At 39.3% G+C, this 19208-nt stretch overlaps 1 protein-coding gene across 1 annotated transcript in view; it reads left to right on the forward strand.

Moving 5' to 3' along the window:
- Positions 1 to 19208, forward strand: part of LOC126413295 (uncharacterized) — a 640882-nt gene that overhangs the window by 379383 nt on the left and 242291 nt on the right. The window contains exon 15 of the mRNA XM_050083195.1: positions 6551 to 6670. Within this exon, the coding sequence (XP_049939152.1) occupies positions 6551 to 6670 (120 nt within the window). The remainder of the gene's footprint in view (positions 1 to 6550; positions 6671 to 19208) is intronic.

Below are 19208 nucleotides of genomic sequence, written 5' to 3' on the forward strand. Positions count from 1 at the left end.
CTTTTGTGTGCAATTTTCTCATTTTAATGTTAGAGATCTTGAAACCTTCAGCTATCCGTTGGTATGTTTCCCTATATTTGTCGCACACTATTGTGAAAGGGAAACGCTCATAAATACTGAGATAAAAGCTTTGTAGTTAGTGCTTAGTGAACACTGGTTGCTGAATGACCAAGAAGTTTCATACACTATTTTAGGGGAAAAATAGATCGCCACTCTCCATAAAGATGACCGATTGAGTTGCAGACAGGCACAATAAAAAGACTGTTACATGTTATAGCTTTTGACTAAATCCTTCTTCAGCATAGAAAACATACACCCACCCACACACACACACACACACACACACACACACACACACACACACACACACAGTCACACAAGCAAGCGCACCTCATGCACATGTGACTGCCACAATCGGCAGCTCCAACTGGAATGTAACTGTCGTGTGAATAGCCATTTGGAGTGGGGACGGGGAATGGGGAGGGAAAGCAGTGTATGGATGGGGTGGGGGAGGGGAGAAGTGTGCTCTCTGGTGATGGGTGCTGGGGCTAGATGGTGGCCTGGCAAGACTGTTGTGCTGAGTCATGAGGTGCGCTGGGGGAGGGGGGAGGAGCAATGGAAAAGGAGAGGAGCAGGGAAGGGGAGATGATAGGTGGGTGCATTGGCAGAGGGCGGTACACAATGAGGGTGAGGGGATGTGACATTGGAGGTGATAAGAGGGGGTTGGAAACTATTATATGGAAGGTGTTGGGACAGTAAGTTATGGGAAGTTGAGGCCAGGATAATTTCAAGAGCAGAGAATGTGTTGTAAGGATAACTCCCATCTGCACAATACAGAAAAGCTAGTGGTGGATGGGAGGATCCAGATGACCCAAGTTATGAAGCAGCCAGTGAAATCAAGCACGATATGTTTCACTACATGTTGTGCCATAGGGTGATCTACTTTGCTTGTGGCAGTAGTTTGATGGTGGCTGTTCGTTGTGGTGGACAGCTGGTTGGTAGTCGTACCAATATAAAAAGCTGTGAAATGGTTACAGCAGAGTTGGTAATGACAGGGCTACTTTCACAGGTTGCCCATCCTTTGATGTGATGATATAAGCCTGTGACAGGATGGGAACAGAAGTGCTGGATGGGTGAACTGGGCAGGTCTCGTACTTGGGTCTTCCACAGAATACGATCACTGTGGCAAAGGTTTGGAATTGGAAATGTCATAGGTATGGACTAGGAAGTTAGAATTACATATTAATACCTTCAGCTGCTGACGGGCTTAGTTATATATCAATGGGAACAGGTGAAAATATGAGCCCTGACCGGGACTCGAACGTGGGATCTCCTGCTTGCGTGGCAGGCACTCTATCCGTCTGAGCCACTGAGGGCACAGAGGAACACTATCTCATGCACACCTCCCGCAAGACCCACATTCCTACCTTATATGTCCACACACTACATTCGTAGTGTCCCTACCTAACACACTCATTACTCTTGGAAGACGTTCTTACTGAGTCCTGTAATAGTTCGGGTAATACGTGTGCATCTGCAGAGAAGAGAAAGGTCATGGCTGGTATTGCCAGAACTATATACTTATATGGATATGGTGTCTGTTCTTTCAGACATGTCAGAAAGAACACACAGTACATCCATACAAGGACTAGGAAGTTGTCGAGTTTGGGTGAATGGTGGAACACTACTTTAGGTGGGGTGGAAAGGCTCTTAGGTGGGATTCCCCTCATTTAGGGCATGATAATAGATAATGAAAGTCCTGGTGAAGGATGTAGTTCAGTTGTTCCAATTTGGGTTGGTACTAGGCAATGAAGAGTGCACTCATTGGCAACTGGCTCTTGGCATCGTGGGGGGATGTGTGGGGGAATGGCACAATAAATCTGACTGCAGGCTAGGTCTGGGGTAGAGTGCCTGTATATGAAGGCCTTGATGAGACTTCCACTGTACTGGGAAGGGGGTTCCTGTCACTGCAGATATCCAGTGCACAGGTGGCCAGATTGTATGGGAGGGATGGCAGCTGTCGAAATCGAGGTATTGTTGATACTTTGGACAGAGGTGTGGATGGAGCCATCAGACAGGAGGAGGTCAACGTCCAGGAAGGAGGCGCACTGAGTTGAGGAGGACCAGGTGAAGCAGATGGGAGAGAATGTGTTGAAGGTGTGAAGGAATGAGGTTAGGGTAACCTTGTCCTTTTCCCCCCACACACTACATCCCGATGCTGTGTGTGGCAGTCTTGCCAGGCTGCCACCGAGCTTTTGCATGCCCCTCTACACAGCACTATTCTCTCCCCCCGACCAAAATCCAGCTACCCCCTCCCTTCTCCACCCCACTGCAGGTTGCTGTTCATATGAGAGTGACATTCCGGTTGGAGCTGCCAGTGGTAGCAGTCATGTGTGCGTGAGGTGTGCTTGCTTGCATGGATGTGTGTGTGTGTTTTCTTTGCTGTAGAAGGTATGGCCAAAAGCTATAATGTGTAACAGTATTTTTTTTGTTCCTGTCTGCAACTCAACGGGTCACCTTTATTGTGAGTAGCAATATACCCCTTTCCTAATAATATTGATATCTGGAGTTTACGTTGCGAGAAGTTTCAATCATTTTCAGTACAAATCTCTTACATTTTGTTGACTGAATTTCATGTCTCTTATCTCTTATCACTATATAGGTTTAATATAAATTTAGCAGTTTGATATAAGGCCATTTGTAGGTAACAAGTCCTTCACAGAAATGGAAAATCTATCATCAACGAAGTGAAAACAAATAATACCTTTTCATACAACTTTCCTTTCAGAAACCTATTCAGAAAAGTTTTAAATTCATTTATAAATGCATATGTGATTGAATAGCTGGGAATGTGTTGTATGCCAATAATTAGTATTTATATTGCAAAAGTTCTACGCAGCAGCTTTCAAGTTATAGTTCCTCATTCAAGTAATTAAAATTTTGTCGAAGTTCAAAGCTTAGTAACTGTTCTACTAGAATCTATGGTCCTCCAAACCCATTTTTTCTACAACAGCTCCCTGGAGAATTATATCCTGTAAATGAATTTAACAAGTCAGTATTGCCACTTTTAAGCCAGTGTTCTTTTAAGCATGTAACTTTTACAGAATTTGTGTTCTCTGGAAATACTTCAGTACATATAGCTTGTTCGTCATTTCTACTGATGGGCCACTTATGTTTAGGTGCTTTATGAAGATATTTTTGTGTACTAAATGAAGCATAGAATCATTAAATTGGACAACATTTCTGATACCTGTGTGGATCCTCATTTCTGCATTGCGTTCCTGCTTCGTTTTGTTACTTATAGGCAGATTTCTTGGGAATTGGTTCATCTCATTAGTTTCCCTCTGGAGGAGCACCTAACACAGTAACAGATGTATTTCTGCTTTAGCTAACAAGATATATCAGCTTGAGAACCCTGCTTGTAGGGATAGCACTCATTTTACTCATATACTGAGATGCATAACATGCCGTGTGAAACAGTTAGCTTGATAATTGCTAATGTCTAATAACTTAACGTATACACATTTTGCACAACCACATTTCAATTTCAAATTACTTAGTCCAATTTGTTTATTATTTCTTGTTGCTGAAGATTAAATGGCTACAATAGAAATGTGGAGGTACTGAAGTGCATTAAGGATAATTGAAATTTAAGGTAAAATTTAACTATAAGTAGAGTTTTGTTGACAGGAGACATCCTGAAGCATCAAGGTATAGTCAATTTGGTAATGAAGAGAAGTGTGTAGGGTAAATATTATAGAAACAGACCAAGGCTTGGCTACAGTAAACTGATTCAGGTGCATGTAGGTGGCAGTAGTTATGCAGAGAGAAAGAGGCTTGAACAGAAGAGTGTAGAGAGCTGTTTCAAACTTGTCTACAGGCTGAAAACCACAGTAATGACAAGTTTTGATGGACAACAAATCTCATACCATGTAACTGCAATCTAACAAGATTTGTAGGTCATAGCGCTTATCGTACAGAAGTTAAATTATTAATAACCCTTCGCAAATGTCGCTATGTTTCACTCAGGGCATGTGTGATTATTCTCCAAAAGAGTTTCTCACCAAAAAAGTATTGTACTCAGTGTGAAAGATCAGCAGTTGTTTAACCTGGCAAATTCAGATGATTTAAAAGTCATATGAAAATCTGTAATACAACACAATACAATACAGTATTTTGTTGTATTTTGTTGTATTATTTGCAGTAGGCCTATGTGTATTTCATTTGTCTACTGAAATTAGTGAGTATTGTGACAGTAATGATGACCTCACATGTTAAAGCAAACTAGATGATTTTGCTCCCAATATTCATAATTTGTTTTGGATAATTAAGACAATATTAGAACAGATGTATTAGAAGTACTTTTCGTTCCATGGAGATTCTGAAGGATGTACAACAGATCATAAAAACAGAAAACATTATACAGATTTACAATAAATATTATATACTAATGTACTTAAAAAGATCCTATGTGAAATGGTCCTCACGAATGTGGACTAAATTTTAAAAAAATTGGAAAAATATATTAATTTTAAAAGGTAACAACAAATTTGTCATAAAACATGTAAATTTATATAATACACTGAGGTACAGCTGATAATTCTTTGGCTATTACAGTTACATACACATCATCAAACAGAAAAATCTGTTTACAATGCTTATTTACATTAGCCACAGCACAGCACTGAAGATGTGTAAAAGTCAGTTTTTATATAATACATTGTATGGTATTATTAATAATATACATACATCACAGGAGAAGAACTTACCCACCAAAAAAACCTTTTGGCTCCTCTTAAATTGAACTTTATTACTAGCTAAACATGTTATGGTAGTGAAGAAGTTATTGGAACTATGCGTTCCTGAATGATGGACACATTTCTGCAGCAAACTGAGAGACTTTAAACATTTACATAGATTATTTGTATTTCTAGTATTAATTCTGTGAACTGACATGATGGTTTGAATAATTATTTATGAAAAATTTCATTGAGGAAGAAACATATTGGAAAGCAGTAGCTAGAATTCCCAATTCCTTGAACTGGCTTCCCCAGGACATTCTTGAGTTGACACAACAAATAATTCATATTACATGTTTTTAGACTCTGAAAACCTTACTTTGGCATGATGAGTAGCTCCAAAAAATAGTTCCATAAGACATTATGAAATGAATGTAAGTGAAGTATGCTGATTCTTTTATTATTATAGCATCTACAGTGTGACAATTATTGAACTATGTAAAAAAAAAAAAAGGTAAATGAATTACAAACTATGGCATGCACACACTTTATCCAACTTGTAAACGTCACTACAGATATTCGGATTTAGGTTATCACATGTTCAATATGCCTTCCATCATTGGCAATGATGTGGTGCAGACGAGTAGCAAAATTCTGCATGGCCCACTGAAGTGCTGGAACGTCAGTGCTATCGATGACCTGCTGAATGGCTGTTTTCAGCTCAGCTATGTTATTGTGGTTATTGCTGCACACCTTGCCTGTAATATAGTCCCACAAAAAGGAATTGCATGTGTTGAGATCCAGAGAATATGGTGGCCAATGAGGCCCATGCCTTTGTGTATGCCAGGATGACAAACGCTCTCCTTCTTCGATGGGGTCGAGCTCTGTCTTGCATGAACCACATCCTGTTGAAATCAAGGTCACTCTGATAATGGGAATGAAATCTTCATCCAAAACCTTCATCTAACATTCAGTAGTCACCATGCCATCAAGCAATATCGCACTGATTATTCCACGACTGGACACTGCACACCACACAGTCACGAGTTGAGGATGAACAGACTTCTTGGTCACAAAATGCAGATTCTCAGTCCCTCAAATGCACAAATTTTACTTATTAACAAACCCATCCAAAGGAAAGTTGGGTTCATCTCTAAACCAACGCGTGCACATGCATACTAGTTCCCATCATGCCACGCGACCAGCCACTCAGTTTGAACATCCTAACGCAAACTGTTCAGAAGTTACGATGATTTTATTTCATGCAGCTCAAGAATTATCACAATATATGTCTGACAAACAAGTTTTGTTTTTCAAATTTTAGACACAAAGTATTGGCTAGAAAACATTTTTTAATGTCCACAACAATTTCATAAAACGGTATTTCCCAAAATTTCTTTTATTTGCTATTATCGCAATATTTGTATCATCTGCAACCTAAATAAATTTTACATCTGGTAAGGATACTGGTGAAAGGTTACGGAGATATACAAGATAAAATAAGGATTGTAAGATGGAACCTTGTGAAATAAATGATATAATTTGATTCTAGTTTGATGATGCCTGATAGGTGAATATTGGACTTTTTCGTATCAAAGAGAAGTAATTTGAACCATTTTGGAGCATTTACTGTTACACCAAAGTACTCTAATTTACTTCTAAGGTGTTGTGATTTGCACAGTCAGATGCCTTTGACAAATCATGAAGAAGAACCTTCCTTAAATCACAAAATGTTTCTCACAAGCTTGCATATTATAGTTAAATGTGAACTTGATTTATTTAATGTAAATGCATTTTCTCTAACATAACAGGTCCGAACACTTTCTGGAGAAATGGATGTGTGGTACAACCTCGAGAAGCGCACTGACAAGTCTGCTGTGTCCGGTGCGATTCGCTTACATATAAGTGTTGAAATTAAGGGTGAAGAAAAGGTAAGCTATTTTACATAATTCAGTTATTCTTGAAGAATATGCCAACAATTCCATGCTGTTTGTTGTATAAGTTGTAGCACTGAAATTTGTTTAATAAAAACACATCCATAATGTTGCAGTAGCAATTTTATATTTATCGAATGTATTATTTTTTATCATTACTTGTGAAGGTTCTTACCGTGATCCAAGAAATAAATATTAGCGAGTGGAAACAGATATTAATCTTCCTTATTGTCAAGCATCTACTGTTTGACAGTGCTTCATGATGAATATGAAAATCAGTTTTAAATTTCCAACTGTGGTCAGACAAGGATCACTTTCATGCATTCATTCACCTTATAATTCAAATGTTGTTCATGGGACTATCATTTCTTCCTTTATCCCAAGACATGGCTAGTGAGTCACTGATTTGAAAAATATGAATAGTTGTGGGCACCAGAATTTTATGCAGGTTACTGTTAAATACTCATTTTGAACCACAAGTGATTGTAGTTTTGTGGTCACTAAATAGAAAAAGCAATGTAAGGCTCTTTGAAGCCACCAATGGATTTGATTTTTGTATTTATTTATTTAACTTTTACACTTCATAGGAACATACTTTTCCAATTTGCCTGATATAGTTATTTTGCTCATAGTTGCACTGCCATATTACCTCTAATGTTTCCTAGCTTGCTCAGATACTGTTACACTCTACTAGAGAATAATGAAAAAATACATTTAAAATAGCATCTTGACATGGATATAAAAAACCATTTTGACTGAAGATGTGGAGCAGTGGAAAACATTGAACATGTCTTCAGGAGAACAATGATTTGACTCCTTGTCTGTCCGTCCAAGTATAGGTTTTCCCTGATTTTCCTGATTCACTTACAGCAAATAACATGGTTTTTCCTTTGAAAATGGTATTCCTTATTTCACTTTCTTCCCCAATCCGAGTTTTTGCTCCATCTCCAGTGATCTCATCATTAACATGATATTGAATCCAAATTTTCTTCCTGTTTCAAATTTAGTTTTCTTGATTCTGAAGCTTTATTAGAGTATGTAGTGTTTTGAGAATTTCTGCGTACATTCTAGAACCACTCGCTCTTCGACCATCTCGAACACACGATATTTTAAATATAAGAGTGAGAGAGCCTATCTACTTTGCGTTGCATGTGTGCAGGTCCGAAGTGTGTAGTAAGAAGACTGTAGACACAGCGGTCGAATGCTACTGACAAGTGTTTGGAAAAAAAGGGAAACAGTTGAAATATTGTTAAATGGATGCTCATCTTGGACTTGGAAATGATAAGATGTGTATTCATATTCAGGATGAGAATGGACCTGGTTTTTTGAGCCAATTTTCTCTTGTGTGTAAATGAACTTTGTTTCTAACCTTTGGATATGCAAAGAGACTTACTTGACAGTGTTTGTTTATTTGGAGAATGAGATTTGTAAAAGTTTTGATGTTTGAATATACTTCTTTAAGTGAAGCAAAAGAAACTGCGTACATCTGCTTATTTTTTTATAAGTAGAAAGAGTCTTCAGAAATTCCTGTTCCTAGCAAATATACTTTGGAGAAGAAGAGAAAAGGAGGTTGCAGCAGCAAGCTAACCAGCAGGGAAAGTTGGCGGACAATCTCAAGTAAGTTGCATTGTTAAAGAAGTGGGAATTTACACACATACTTCATCACTTCAAGTCATCCAAAGCATTAGAACTTGGCAACCTGTGTGAAAGGACAGAAGAAAACAGGAATTTTGAGACGAGATAAGAATATGTTATGTGTTGCCATAGCACCCAAGTATAACAAGATGAGGGAACCATTACAAGAATCAGGATTAAGCCCAGCAATCAAATGAAAAAAAAAGTGAATGCAACAAAGGGAAAGACATAATAAAGTCACAATGTTAAAAGAATGGAGAGAAGATCTCGATGTATTAGACTAAGAAGAGATACGTTGTGAACAATTTGACTAAGAAGATCTGGTGTGGGGAGTATACAGCGCTCACACGTATTGTGAGGACGCAGATGGGGAAACCAGCCTACATTCGACACCACCAGAACCAGCTTCTGTTCACCAGTGCTGAACTGCCGTCACATCCACCCATCTACACAGCGAGAATCCTACGCTGGGTGAGCATGAAATAAAATATTTATTATTGTAGTAAGAAGTGTTACAAATACTGTGGGGTGAACTTTTACTTTGTAATTGGTATAATCGAAATTAGTGTTAAATGCTCACAACAGCGAAAGTCTATAGAAGCATGGACAGTATACAACAAGTTGGAGAGACATCAGAACCAGCCATGGCTATGAGAATTACTAAAGCAGGGCCTGACTAGTCTGAGTTAGTAAATCTAATCAAAGCTCAGAATGTTAAGTTAGACTGAGTAAATGCTCAATTAAATGAAGCTTTAAATGCTTAGAGTCTGCAGTTAAATGCTAAATTAGATGCTCAGAGTACAACTTTAAATGCTAAATTGGATGTTCAGAATGAAACTTTAGGATTGTTAAGTGCCAAGGTAGATTCACAAAGTAAAGAATTTAGTAATCTATGTGAAGGCATGGGAGATTTGAAGACTGAATTCGACACTTTGAATACCAAAGTAGAGAATTTTGAGATAGATTTAAAGAATGAATTGACTAGTTCCCTGCACATTCATGTAAACCAACTGTTCACTGATCTTAGTAACAAGCAGAATGATACTTTCCGAGGTTTAGCAAAAAAGTTAGAATTTGATACTGAGGAAAAATGTAATATGGTCGAAACCAAAATTAATGAAAAGTTGGGATAATTTGCAAATGTACGTAATGTTAAGTTTAATGCTGTAAAGCAGGGATTGAATACTTTAAAAGAGAGCATCAAAAAGCAAGATAAGTTAATGCAATAATCCAATCGCAAGTTATAGGTGCCAGTACACTAGCTGTCAGTACACAAGTAGATAAGGTAGGTAAGAATTTCAAAGAGAAAATATCCAACTTTGATATTATAAATCTATGTAGTTTGGAGGAACCATTTGAACAAATTATAGATTGAGAAGTGATCAAATGAATGACATCTGGGAATCTGTCGCCTATGGCTTCTTCCGAACTTACTGAGACCAGGAAGGGCGTAGATGAACTCTGGAAAGAATTCAAGCTTATTCAAGACAAAGTAGAAAAAAGAGTATCTTCACCTGTTGTGTTTAGGGAAGTATTGACTGATTTGCAGTGGGGAGACTTTCTAAAGAAGTTTAAAGAGAAATACTGGTCTGCCAGTGCACAAGAAAAGTTTATACCAGATCCATGGGATCTGGGTGGAGTCATTTATCCCCCAGGGACGTTAACATTCTGAGTTAATGGGAAGAGTGATGATCATCAGTTCCTGATTTGTTTTCGGTGTTTCTTCTGTAATAATTTTCCTACACCGAATTCCCTCAAAGTCTTAAACTATTCTATCATCCCCCACTTTGAGGTACTGGAAAAAACCATACCAGCAAGAATTTGTGATTAAGTCATCCAAGATTGCTCCTGGTAAGAGATTTCCTTGTTCCAGTCAGTTAGACTACTAACAACCCCTAACTCCGTATATAATCTCTTATGGAACTAAAAAAGCATCTTCATGAGTGCTTCTGGTACTACTCTTTATGTACCCTGCGAGAGCACACATGGGGTAGGAATTTGCACTGTGCATTCGTACCTACCTGTCCCAATCCGGACTTGTCCCAACTTTGCTCAGCTGCAGCATGAGGTGGAAATTAGCACACATATTGTCTCCGATCTCCGTCATTTGGCATAGCCTTGGGACAAGATATATTAGGTGCGCCTGGTCAGCTCTTATCTCCCTTGGTTTTGACTGCCGTGGTCTCCACGTATACTTAAGTTATATTTTTGCTTGGAATGATCTTGGTATGTAATCTCTTCACCAGTTTCTGTGCAAACCTGTGTGTAGAGGTCTGGGCGAAACCAACGGCATCAATTTTGTATATCGTGATGATATGTGGTGACATTACGATGACCTCAACAGTGGTTTTTGTGAAGGCTGCCTGGTGATCCCTTTCTCTGTCAAGTAATTTCTGAAGTCATGGGAATACTATTCTCACACTGAATGTAATATAGTCAAGGCAGCCTTTGTCCTTTTGCGCTATGCGAGTTTTCTGTCCTCGCTGAGCTGGCGTTAGGACACCTGTGTTATTCATTGACAGATGTACTGCCATAATCAGTCCAGAGTTCCAGTTTATACTAACAAAGAGATAGAGGGACTGGCCAGTACTTACCTCAGCTCAGTACAGCCGATAGATACACAAAAAACAGAACCGAAAATTTACGTTCCTAGCTTTCGGAACAAATGTTCCTTCATCAGGGAGGAGAGAGGGGAAAGAAAGGGAAGAAGGGAAAGTGGATTCAGTTACTCACAACCCCGTGAATCCACTTCCCCTTCTTCCCTTTCTTTCCCCTCTCTCCTCCCTGATGAAGGAACATTTGTTCCGAAAGCTAGGAACGTAAATTTTCGGTTCTGTTTTTTTGTGTATCTATCGGCTGTACTGAGCTGAGGTAAGTACTGGCCAACCCCTCTATCTCTTTGTTAGTATTTGTTTCACATCTTTATATGAGATTTTCCATTAATCATTCAGAGTTCCAGTTTATATTTCTTGACACACATTTTTTCTTTGTGAACTGAAGAAAATATTAACTTAGCAGAACATATGATACTGGATGACTAATTAAACAACTGTGATAACATAGGATATAGATTTTCTACTTTTTATTGAATATTTCATACCTTTTATGAGATGTGATGTAGATGGGGGGTGGGGGGTTGTATCAGTGTTGAAAGTGGTGGGTATTGTGGATAAAAGTATGGTTTACAAAAACACATAAGTCATGGCTAACACAAGACAACCATCACACCGTTTGGACAACCTTTGCAAACAAGTGTGCCTGATTCTTCACCATTTGCTGTTTCCATAGGGTTCCTAAGATTTACTTCAGGGACCTCAATGGTAAAGGTGGGAATGTCTGTTTTGTAGGAGATAATCTAACACCAAACCTCCTCTGGCTTCTCACTCAAGTACCTACCAGCTACCTTCCTGAGGAAGGGGGTGGGAAGGGTTTCCTGTATTTGAGGCTGTCTTTTTTTCTCTTCTTTGATCCTAGCAACCATTTCTATTTATTTCCTTTCTAAATGTCTCATTTGAGGACCTATCTATTTTTCTTTCTGTCTATATCCATTTACTTCTATCACAGAAGTCCATCCTGGTTTCTGTGGTTTCCAATAACCTACATTTTATCTTTGATCAGAAGGCTGAAGGAATCAGACTACACAAACACGCATCTAGATACAATCTACATAAACACAAAGAGATCAAACAATGGAAATTCCAGGATGGAATGTAACAATATCAGAGAAGGAAAGTTGCTACTCACCATATAGCGGAGATGCTGAGTTGCAGTAGGCACAATAAAAAGATTCACACAATCATAGTTTCAGCCATGAAGGCCTTTGTCAACAGTAGACACACATACACACATGCACACACACACACACACACACACACACACACACACACGCAAACACAACTTGCACACACATCTGCAGTCTCAGAGAGCTGAAACTACATTGCGAGCAGCAGCACCAGTGCATGATGGAAGTGGTGACTGGGTGGAGGTAAGGAGGAGGCTGGGGCGGGGAGGGGCAGGGATAGTATGGTGGGAGTGGCGGACAGTGAAGTGTTGCAGTTTAGATGGAGGGCAGGAGAGAAGGTGCGGAGGGGGGAGGGGGTAAGTAGTGGAAAGGAGAGAAATAAAAATAAAAAGAGATTAAGAGACTGGGTGTGGCGATGAAATGACGGCTGTGTAGTGCTGGAATGGGAACATGGAGGGAGCAGGATGGGTGAGGACAATGACTAATGAAGGTTGAGGCCAGGAGGGTTACGGGAAAGTAGTACGTATTGCAGGGAAAGTTCCCACTTGCGCAGATCAGTAAAGCTGGTCCCTACAGTGGAAACACTGTTTTGCCACCAACCCGACCAATCAGACCCAACCAAAGATCAATATTGAACCTTGCCTAACTCAGTTCACTCCTCCATACGACCATGATCCACCCACACTGCCTCCAAACCACCCCTTGTTAACTTTCCAGAATTTCTTATCCTCGAACATTGCCTCTCCATCATTGTGTATGTGTGTGTGTGTATGTGTGTCTACTGCTGAAAAAGGCCTTAATGGCCAAAGCTGTTATGTTGTGAATCTTTTTATTGTGCCTACCGCGACCCAGCATCTCCACTATATGGTGAGTAACAACTTTCCTTCTCTGGTATTGTAAACACAAAGAGAGACGGATATGCAAACAATGAGGTAACAAATTAGAAAGTTGTGAGAACCACAAACTGTTGTAGAGGGAAAGATATGTGTACATTGGGAAATAAGCACACATCGTTTTTTATTATGGTGGTTCTACATTACCTGTTGATATAAAAACTATCGTACGCACTCAAAAACACTCACACACACACACACACACACACACACACACACACACACACATATGAGAACTGTGACAATTTCATATCACATATATACCACATAGATTGGGGGAAAAAAAATGAAAATTCACACTGAGCAAATATACATAAGAAGGAGGCATAAGTAATGAAAGAGAATGCAAGAAAGATTGAAGTAATCATGATGTTTATTTAAGGAAAGTCAGTGCAGCAAATACTGTGATAAATTGAGGAGTTGTAGGATAGTGGGACTTGAATAGTGTATGTAAATATATTACCTACTGAATAGTGTATAGACATGGAATCTATTAAGCATGTAGAAGTTGAAAAGTAGAGGAGGACTCCAGGGATTAGATAAAGTATTAAGAAGTAAATGAGAAGTGTAGAATAGATTTTTTTATCTTTACCAGAAAATATTTAATTATGATATGCATAGGAATGTATACTGGGGGTAATGAACCATGAGGCCTATTCAGAAAGAAGAAGGGGAGCGTACCCAGCATTTACTGAATATATAGGGCAGTTGTACCTACATGGGGATAGGACAACCTGTAGCCTAATGAATAGGGATGTTGTATAAAGGGGCATACCTGCCAGAACGGATAGAGGAAATGCACTCATATGGTCAATCCACAGGCAAGGTATGGATACTGATCATTGGGGAAAAGGACAGTATCATGACAGAAGTCACACATTTTACAGGGATTATTCTGGTAAATTTGAATTCTATGCACAACAAGCATTATTACATACTATGTAAGTTTGCAAGTGTCAAAATGAACACTTTAATGTTTTCATGTTGCCCAGAGTTCCCCCAAACTGCATAAAACATTTGAAGTAATACATTCTTAGGAAAGGTAGTGTTTAAGATGAAAACAGAAAATAGATTACTCAAATCTCCCAGACACCTGTAGTTTATGATTGAAAATAAAAATAAAGTCTCATGTTTCCTAAATACTAGTCAGACTTACTGGATCACTAGTGAATACTCAGGTCTTGATATCAAAGTATCGCCCAATGTATACTGTTAAAATGTGAATTGTTATTAGGTGTGATATTAATGTACATGATGATTATGTGTAAGATATCGCGTGTTCGATCTGAGGAGGGGGATATGAAGTGTTTTGAGAATTTCTGTGTAAATTCTAGAACTACTTGGCCTTTGACTGTCTCGAACACATGATATTATAATTATAAATGTGAGAAGGCCTATCTACTGCAAGTCACCTGTTTGTGCGTGCAGGTCCAAAGTGTGTAGTAAGAAGACTGTAGACACGGCAGTCGAATGGCACCGACAAGTGATTGCCGGGCACGCCATGGAAGTTTAATGAAAGAACACGGCAGATTCAAGGAACTTCTGTGTTATTCCATACTGTTTTATAACTCTGACTATTGTAGTGAAAAAAAAGGGAAAAACAGTTGAAATAATGTTAAATGGATGCTCGTCTTGGACATGGAAAGGTTAAGACGTGCTTTCAAATTCAGCATGAGAATGGACCTGGTTTTTTGAGCCAAATTTCTCTTGTGTGTAAATGAACTTTGTTTCTAACCTTTGGATACACGAAGAGATTTACTTGACAGTGTTTGTTTATGTGAAGAATGAGATTTGTAAAAGTTTTGATGTTTGAATATCCATCATTAAGTGAAGCAAAACAAACTGCATACATTTGCTTATTTATTTACAAATAGAAAAAGTCTTGAGAAATTCCTGTTCCTAGCAAATATACTTTGGAGAAGAAGAGAAAAGGAGGTTGCAGCAGCAAGCTAACCATCAAGGAAAGTTGGCTGACAGTCTCAAGTAAGTTGCATCGTTAAAGAAGTGGGAATTTACACGCATACTTCATCACTTTAAGTCGTCCAAAGTGTTAGAATACAATATGTTTAAATACAAATTCAAACATGTCTTTTGTTTACTTATGACTTTGCAGTACTTATTGTGGTTGTTTTCTTACCCCCCTCCCCCTGAACCATGGACCTTGCTGTTGTGGGGAGGCTTGCGTGCTTCAGCAATACAGATAGCCGTACTGTAGGTGCAACCACAACGGAGGGGTATCTGTTGAGAGGCCAGACAAACGTATGGTTCCCGAAGAGGGGCAGCAGCCTTTTCAGTAGTTGCAGGGGCAACAGTCTGGATGATTGACTGATCTGGCCTGTAACACTAACCAAATCGGCCTTGCTGTGCTGGTACTACAAACGGCTGAAAGCAAGGGGAAACTATGGCCGTAATTTTTCCCGAGGGCATGCAGCTTTACTGTATGGTTAAATGATGATGGCGTCCTCTTGGGTAAAATATTCCGGAGGTAAAATAGTCCCCCATTCGGATTCTGGGTGGGGTCTACTCAGGACGACGTTGTTATCAGGAGAAAGAAAAAACGCATTCTGCGGATCGGAGTGTGGAATGTCAGATCCCTTAATCGGGCAGGTAGGTTAGAAAATTTAAAAAGGGAAATGGATAGGTTAAAGTTAGATATAGTGGGAATTAGTGAAGTTTGGTGGCAGGAGGAATAAGACTTTTAGTCAGGCGAATACAAGGTTATAAATACAAAATCAAATAGGGGTAATGCAGGAGTAGGTTTAATAATTAATAAAAAAATAGGAGTGCGGGTAAGCTACTACCAACAGCATAGTGAACGCATTATTGTGGCCAAGATAGACATGAAGCCCATGCCTACCACAGTAGTACAAGTTTATATGCCAACTAGCTCTGCAGATGACTAAGAAATTGAAGAAATGTATGATGAAATAAAAGAAATTATTCAGATAGTGAAGGGAGACGAAAATTTAATAGCCATGGGTGACTGGAATTCGGTAGTAGGAAAAGGGAGAAAAGGAAACGTAGTAGGTGAATATGGATTGGGGGAATAAATGAAAGAGGAAGCCGCCTGGTACAATTTTGCACAGAGCACAACTTAATCATAGCTAACACTTGGTTCAAGAATCATAAAAGAAGGTTGTATACATGGAAGAAGCCTGGAGATACTGACAGGTTTCAGATAGATTATATAATGGTAAGACAGAGATTTAGGAACTGGGTTTTAAATTGTAAGTCATTTCCAAGGACCGATGTGGACTCTGACCACAATCTACTGGTTATGAACTGTAGATTAAAACAGAAGAAAGTGCCAAAGGTGGGAGTTTAAGGAGATGGGACCTGGATAACCTGAAAGAACCAGAGGTTGTACAGAGTTTCAAGGAGAGCATAAGGGAACAATTGACAGGAATGGGGGAAAGAAATACAGGAGAAGAAGAATGGGTAGCTTTGAGGGATGAAGTAGTGAAGGCAGCAGAGGATAAAGTAGGTAAAAAGACAAGGGCTGCTAGAAATCCTTGGGTAACAGAAGAAGTATTGAACTTAATTGATGAAAGGAGAAAATATAAAAATGCAGTAAATGAAGCAGGCAAAAAGGAATACAAACGTCTCAAAAATGAGATTGACGGGAAGTGGAAAATGGCTAAGCAGAGATGGCTAGAGGACAAATGTAAGGATATAGAGGCTTGTCTCACCAGGAGTAAGATAGATACTGCCTACAGGAAAATTAAAGACACCTTTGTAGAAAAGAGAGCCACTTGTATGAATATCAGGAGCTCAGATGGAAACCCAGTTCTAAGCAAATAAGGGAAAGCAGAAAGGTGGCAGGAGTATATAGAGGATCTATACAAGGGCAATGTACTTGACGACAATATTAGGAAATGGAAGAGGATGTAGATGAAGATAAAATGGGAGATATGATACTGCGTGAAGAGTTTGACAGAGCACTGAAAGACCTGAGTCGAAAGAAGGCCCCGGGAGTAGACAACATTCCATTACAACTACTGACAGTCTTGGGAGAGCCAGTCCTGACAAAACTCTACCATCTGGTGAGCAAGATGTATGAGACAGGCGAAATACCCTCAGACTTCAAGAAGAATATAATAATTCCAATCCTAAAGAAAGCAGGTGTTGACAGATGTGAAAATTACTGAACTATCAGTTTAATAAGTCACAGCTGCAAAATACTAACACGAATTCTTTACAGACAAATGGAAAAACTAGTAGAAACTGACCTCGGAGAAGATCAGTTTGGATTCCGTAGAAATATTGGAACATGTGAGGCAATACTGACCCTACGACTTATCTTAGAAGCTAGATTAAGGAAAGACAAACCTACATTTCTAGCATTTGTAGACTTAGAGGAAGCTTTTGACAATGTTGACTGTAATACTCTCTTTCAAATTCTGAAGGTGACAGGGGTAAAATACAGGGAGTGAAAGGCTATTTACAATTTGTACAGAAACTAGATGGCAGTTATAAGAGTCAAGGGACACGAAAGGGAAGCAGTGGTTGAGAAGGGAGTGAGACAGGGTTGTAGCCTCTCCCCAATGTTGTTCAATCTGTATATTGAACAAGCAGTGAAGGAAACAAAAGAAAAATTCGGAGTAGGTATTAAAATCCATGGAGAAGAAATAAAAACTTTGAGGTTTGCCAATGACATTGTAATTATGTCAGAGACAGCAAAGGACTTGGAAGAGCAGTTGAATGGAATGAATAGTGTCTTGAAAGGAGGATATAAGATGAACATCAACAAAAGCAAAACGAGGTTAATGGAATGTAGTCGAATTAGGTCGGATGATGCTGAGGGAATTAGATTAGGAAATGAGACACTTAAAGTAGTAAAGGAGTTTTGCTATTTGGGGAGCAAAATAACTGATGATGGTCAAAGTAGAGAGGATATAAAATGTAGACTGGCAATGGCAAGGAAATCGTTTCTGAAGAAGAGAAATTTGTTAACATCGAGTATAGATTTAAGTGTCAGGAAGTCGTTTCTGAAAGTATTTGTATGGAGTGTATCCATGTATGGAAGTGAAACATGGACAATAAGTAGTTTGGACAAGAAGAGAATAGAAGCTTTTGAAATGTGGGGCTACAGAAGAATGCTGAAGATTAGATGGGTACATCACGTAACTAATGAGGAGCTATGGAATAGGATTGGGGAGAAGAGAAATTTGTGGCACAAATTGACTAGAAGAAGGGATTGGTTGGTAGGACATGTTCTGAGGCATCAAGGGATCACCAATTTAGTATTTGAGGGCAGCGTGGAGGGTAAAAATCATAGAAGGAGACCAAGAGATGAAAACACTGAGCAGATTCAGAAGGATGTAGTTTGCAGTAGTTACTGGGAGATGAAGAACGTTGCACAGGATCGAGCAGCATGGAGAGCTGCATCAAACCAGTCTCAGGACTGAAGACCACAACAACATTAACTTCATTGTGTCCACAAGGACATTGTTGTCAATTTTCATCGCACGCATTGCTGCACTACAGTGTTTTTAAGTATGTGGTTGCACTCTATTGCTTTATGTAACCCTTGCCTTGGCATTTTGTTGCAATATTCAACCGCAACTATTCAGTTATATGAGGGTGAATAAAATATAAATGGGACGTTATTTTAAAAAAAAAATCATTTATTCAAAGACACAAGGCAGTTACAGTTTATTTTTTCCACATTGTTTCCCGTATCATTTTCATATCAGTGCCCACCAAGAGTTTCTTTAAGCTACCCGAACAAAGGGAAACCTCAGGGCGATAGGTTCAGGCTGTAAGGTGGATGATCAAGTTGAGTCCAGAGCATTTCCTGTAGTTTGGATACCTTTCCAATATGGGTCCAGGCATTGTCACCTTGGAGGATGACCTGTTGGGTCAGTTGGTCTCGTCTTTTGTAATGATATGTCTCCCTCACTTCCTTTAACAGCCCACAGTAGTATACAACATTGATTGTGCATTGTTCATGCAAAAAATCAGCAAGCAGATTGCCCCTCCCCCTCCCTGTGCTCCCCCCCCCCCCCCCCCCCAGGTCGAAAAAAATGGTTGAAAGGACCTTTCCAGGTGACAGTCGAGTCTTGGCTTGCCTTCACTAGGGCTCCCTCCCCTTTCCTCCACCACTCCATACTGGCTTGTTTAGATTCAGGAGAGTAGTGGTGGACCTATGTTTCATTACAGGCGATGGTCTGACTCAAAAGTGCATCAGCTTCTTTCGCAAACCTTACTGTACGCCTCTGACAGACCCCCAAACATCTCAACTTTTCATTTCCTGTCAAAAGAC

The sequence above is a fragment of the Schistocerca serialis genome, chromosome 7 (assembly GCF_023864345.2).
Source record: "Schistocerca serialis cubense isolate TAMUIC-IGC-003099 chromosome 7, iqSchSeri2.2, whole genome shotgun sequence".
Lineage (NCBI taxonomy): Eukaryota > Metazoa > Arthropoda > Insecta > Orthoptera > Acrididae > Schistocerca > Schistocerca serialis.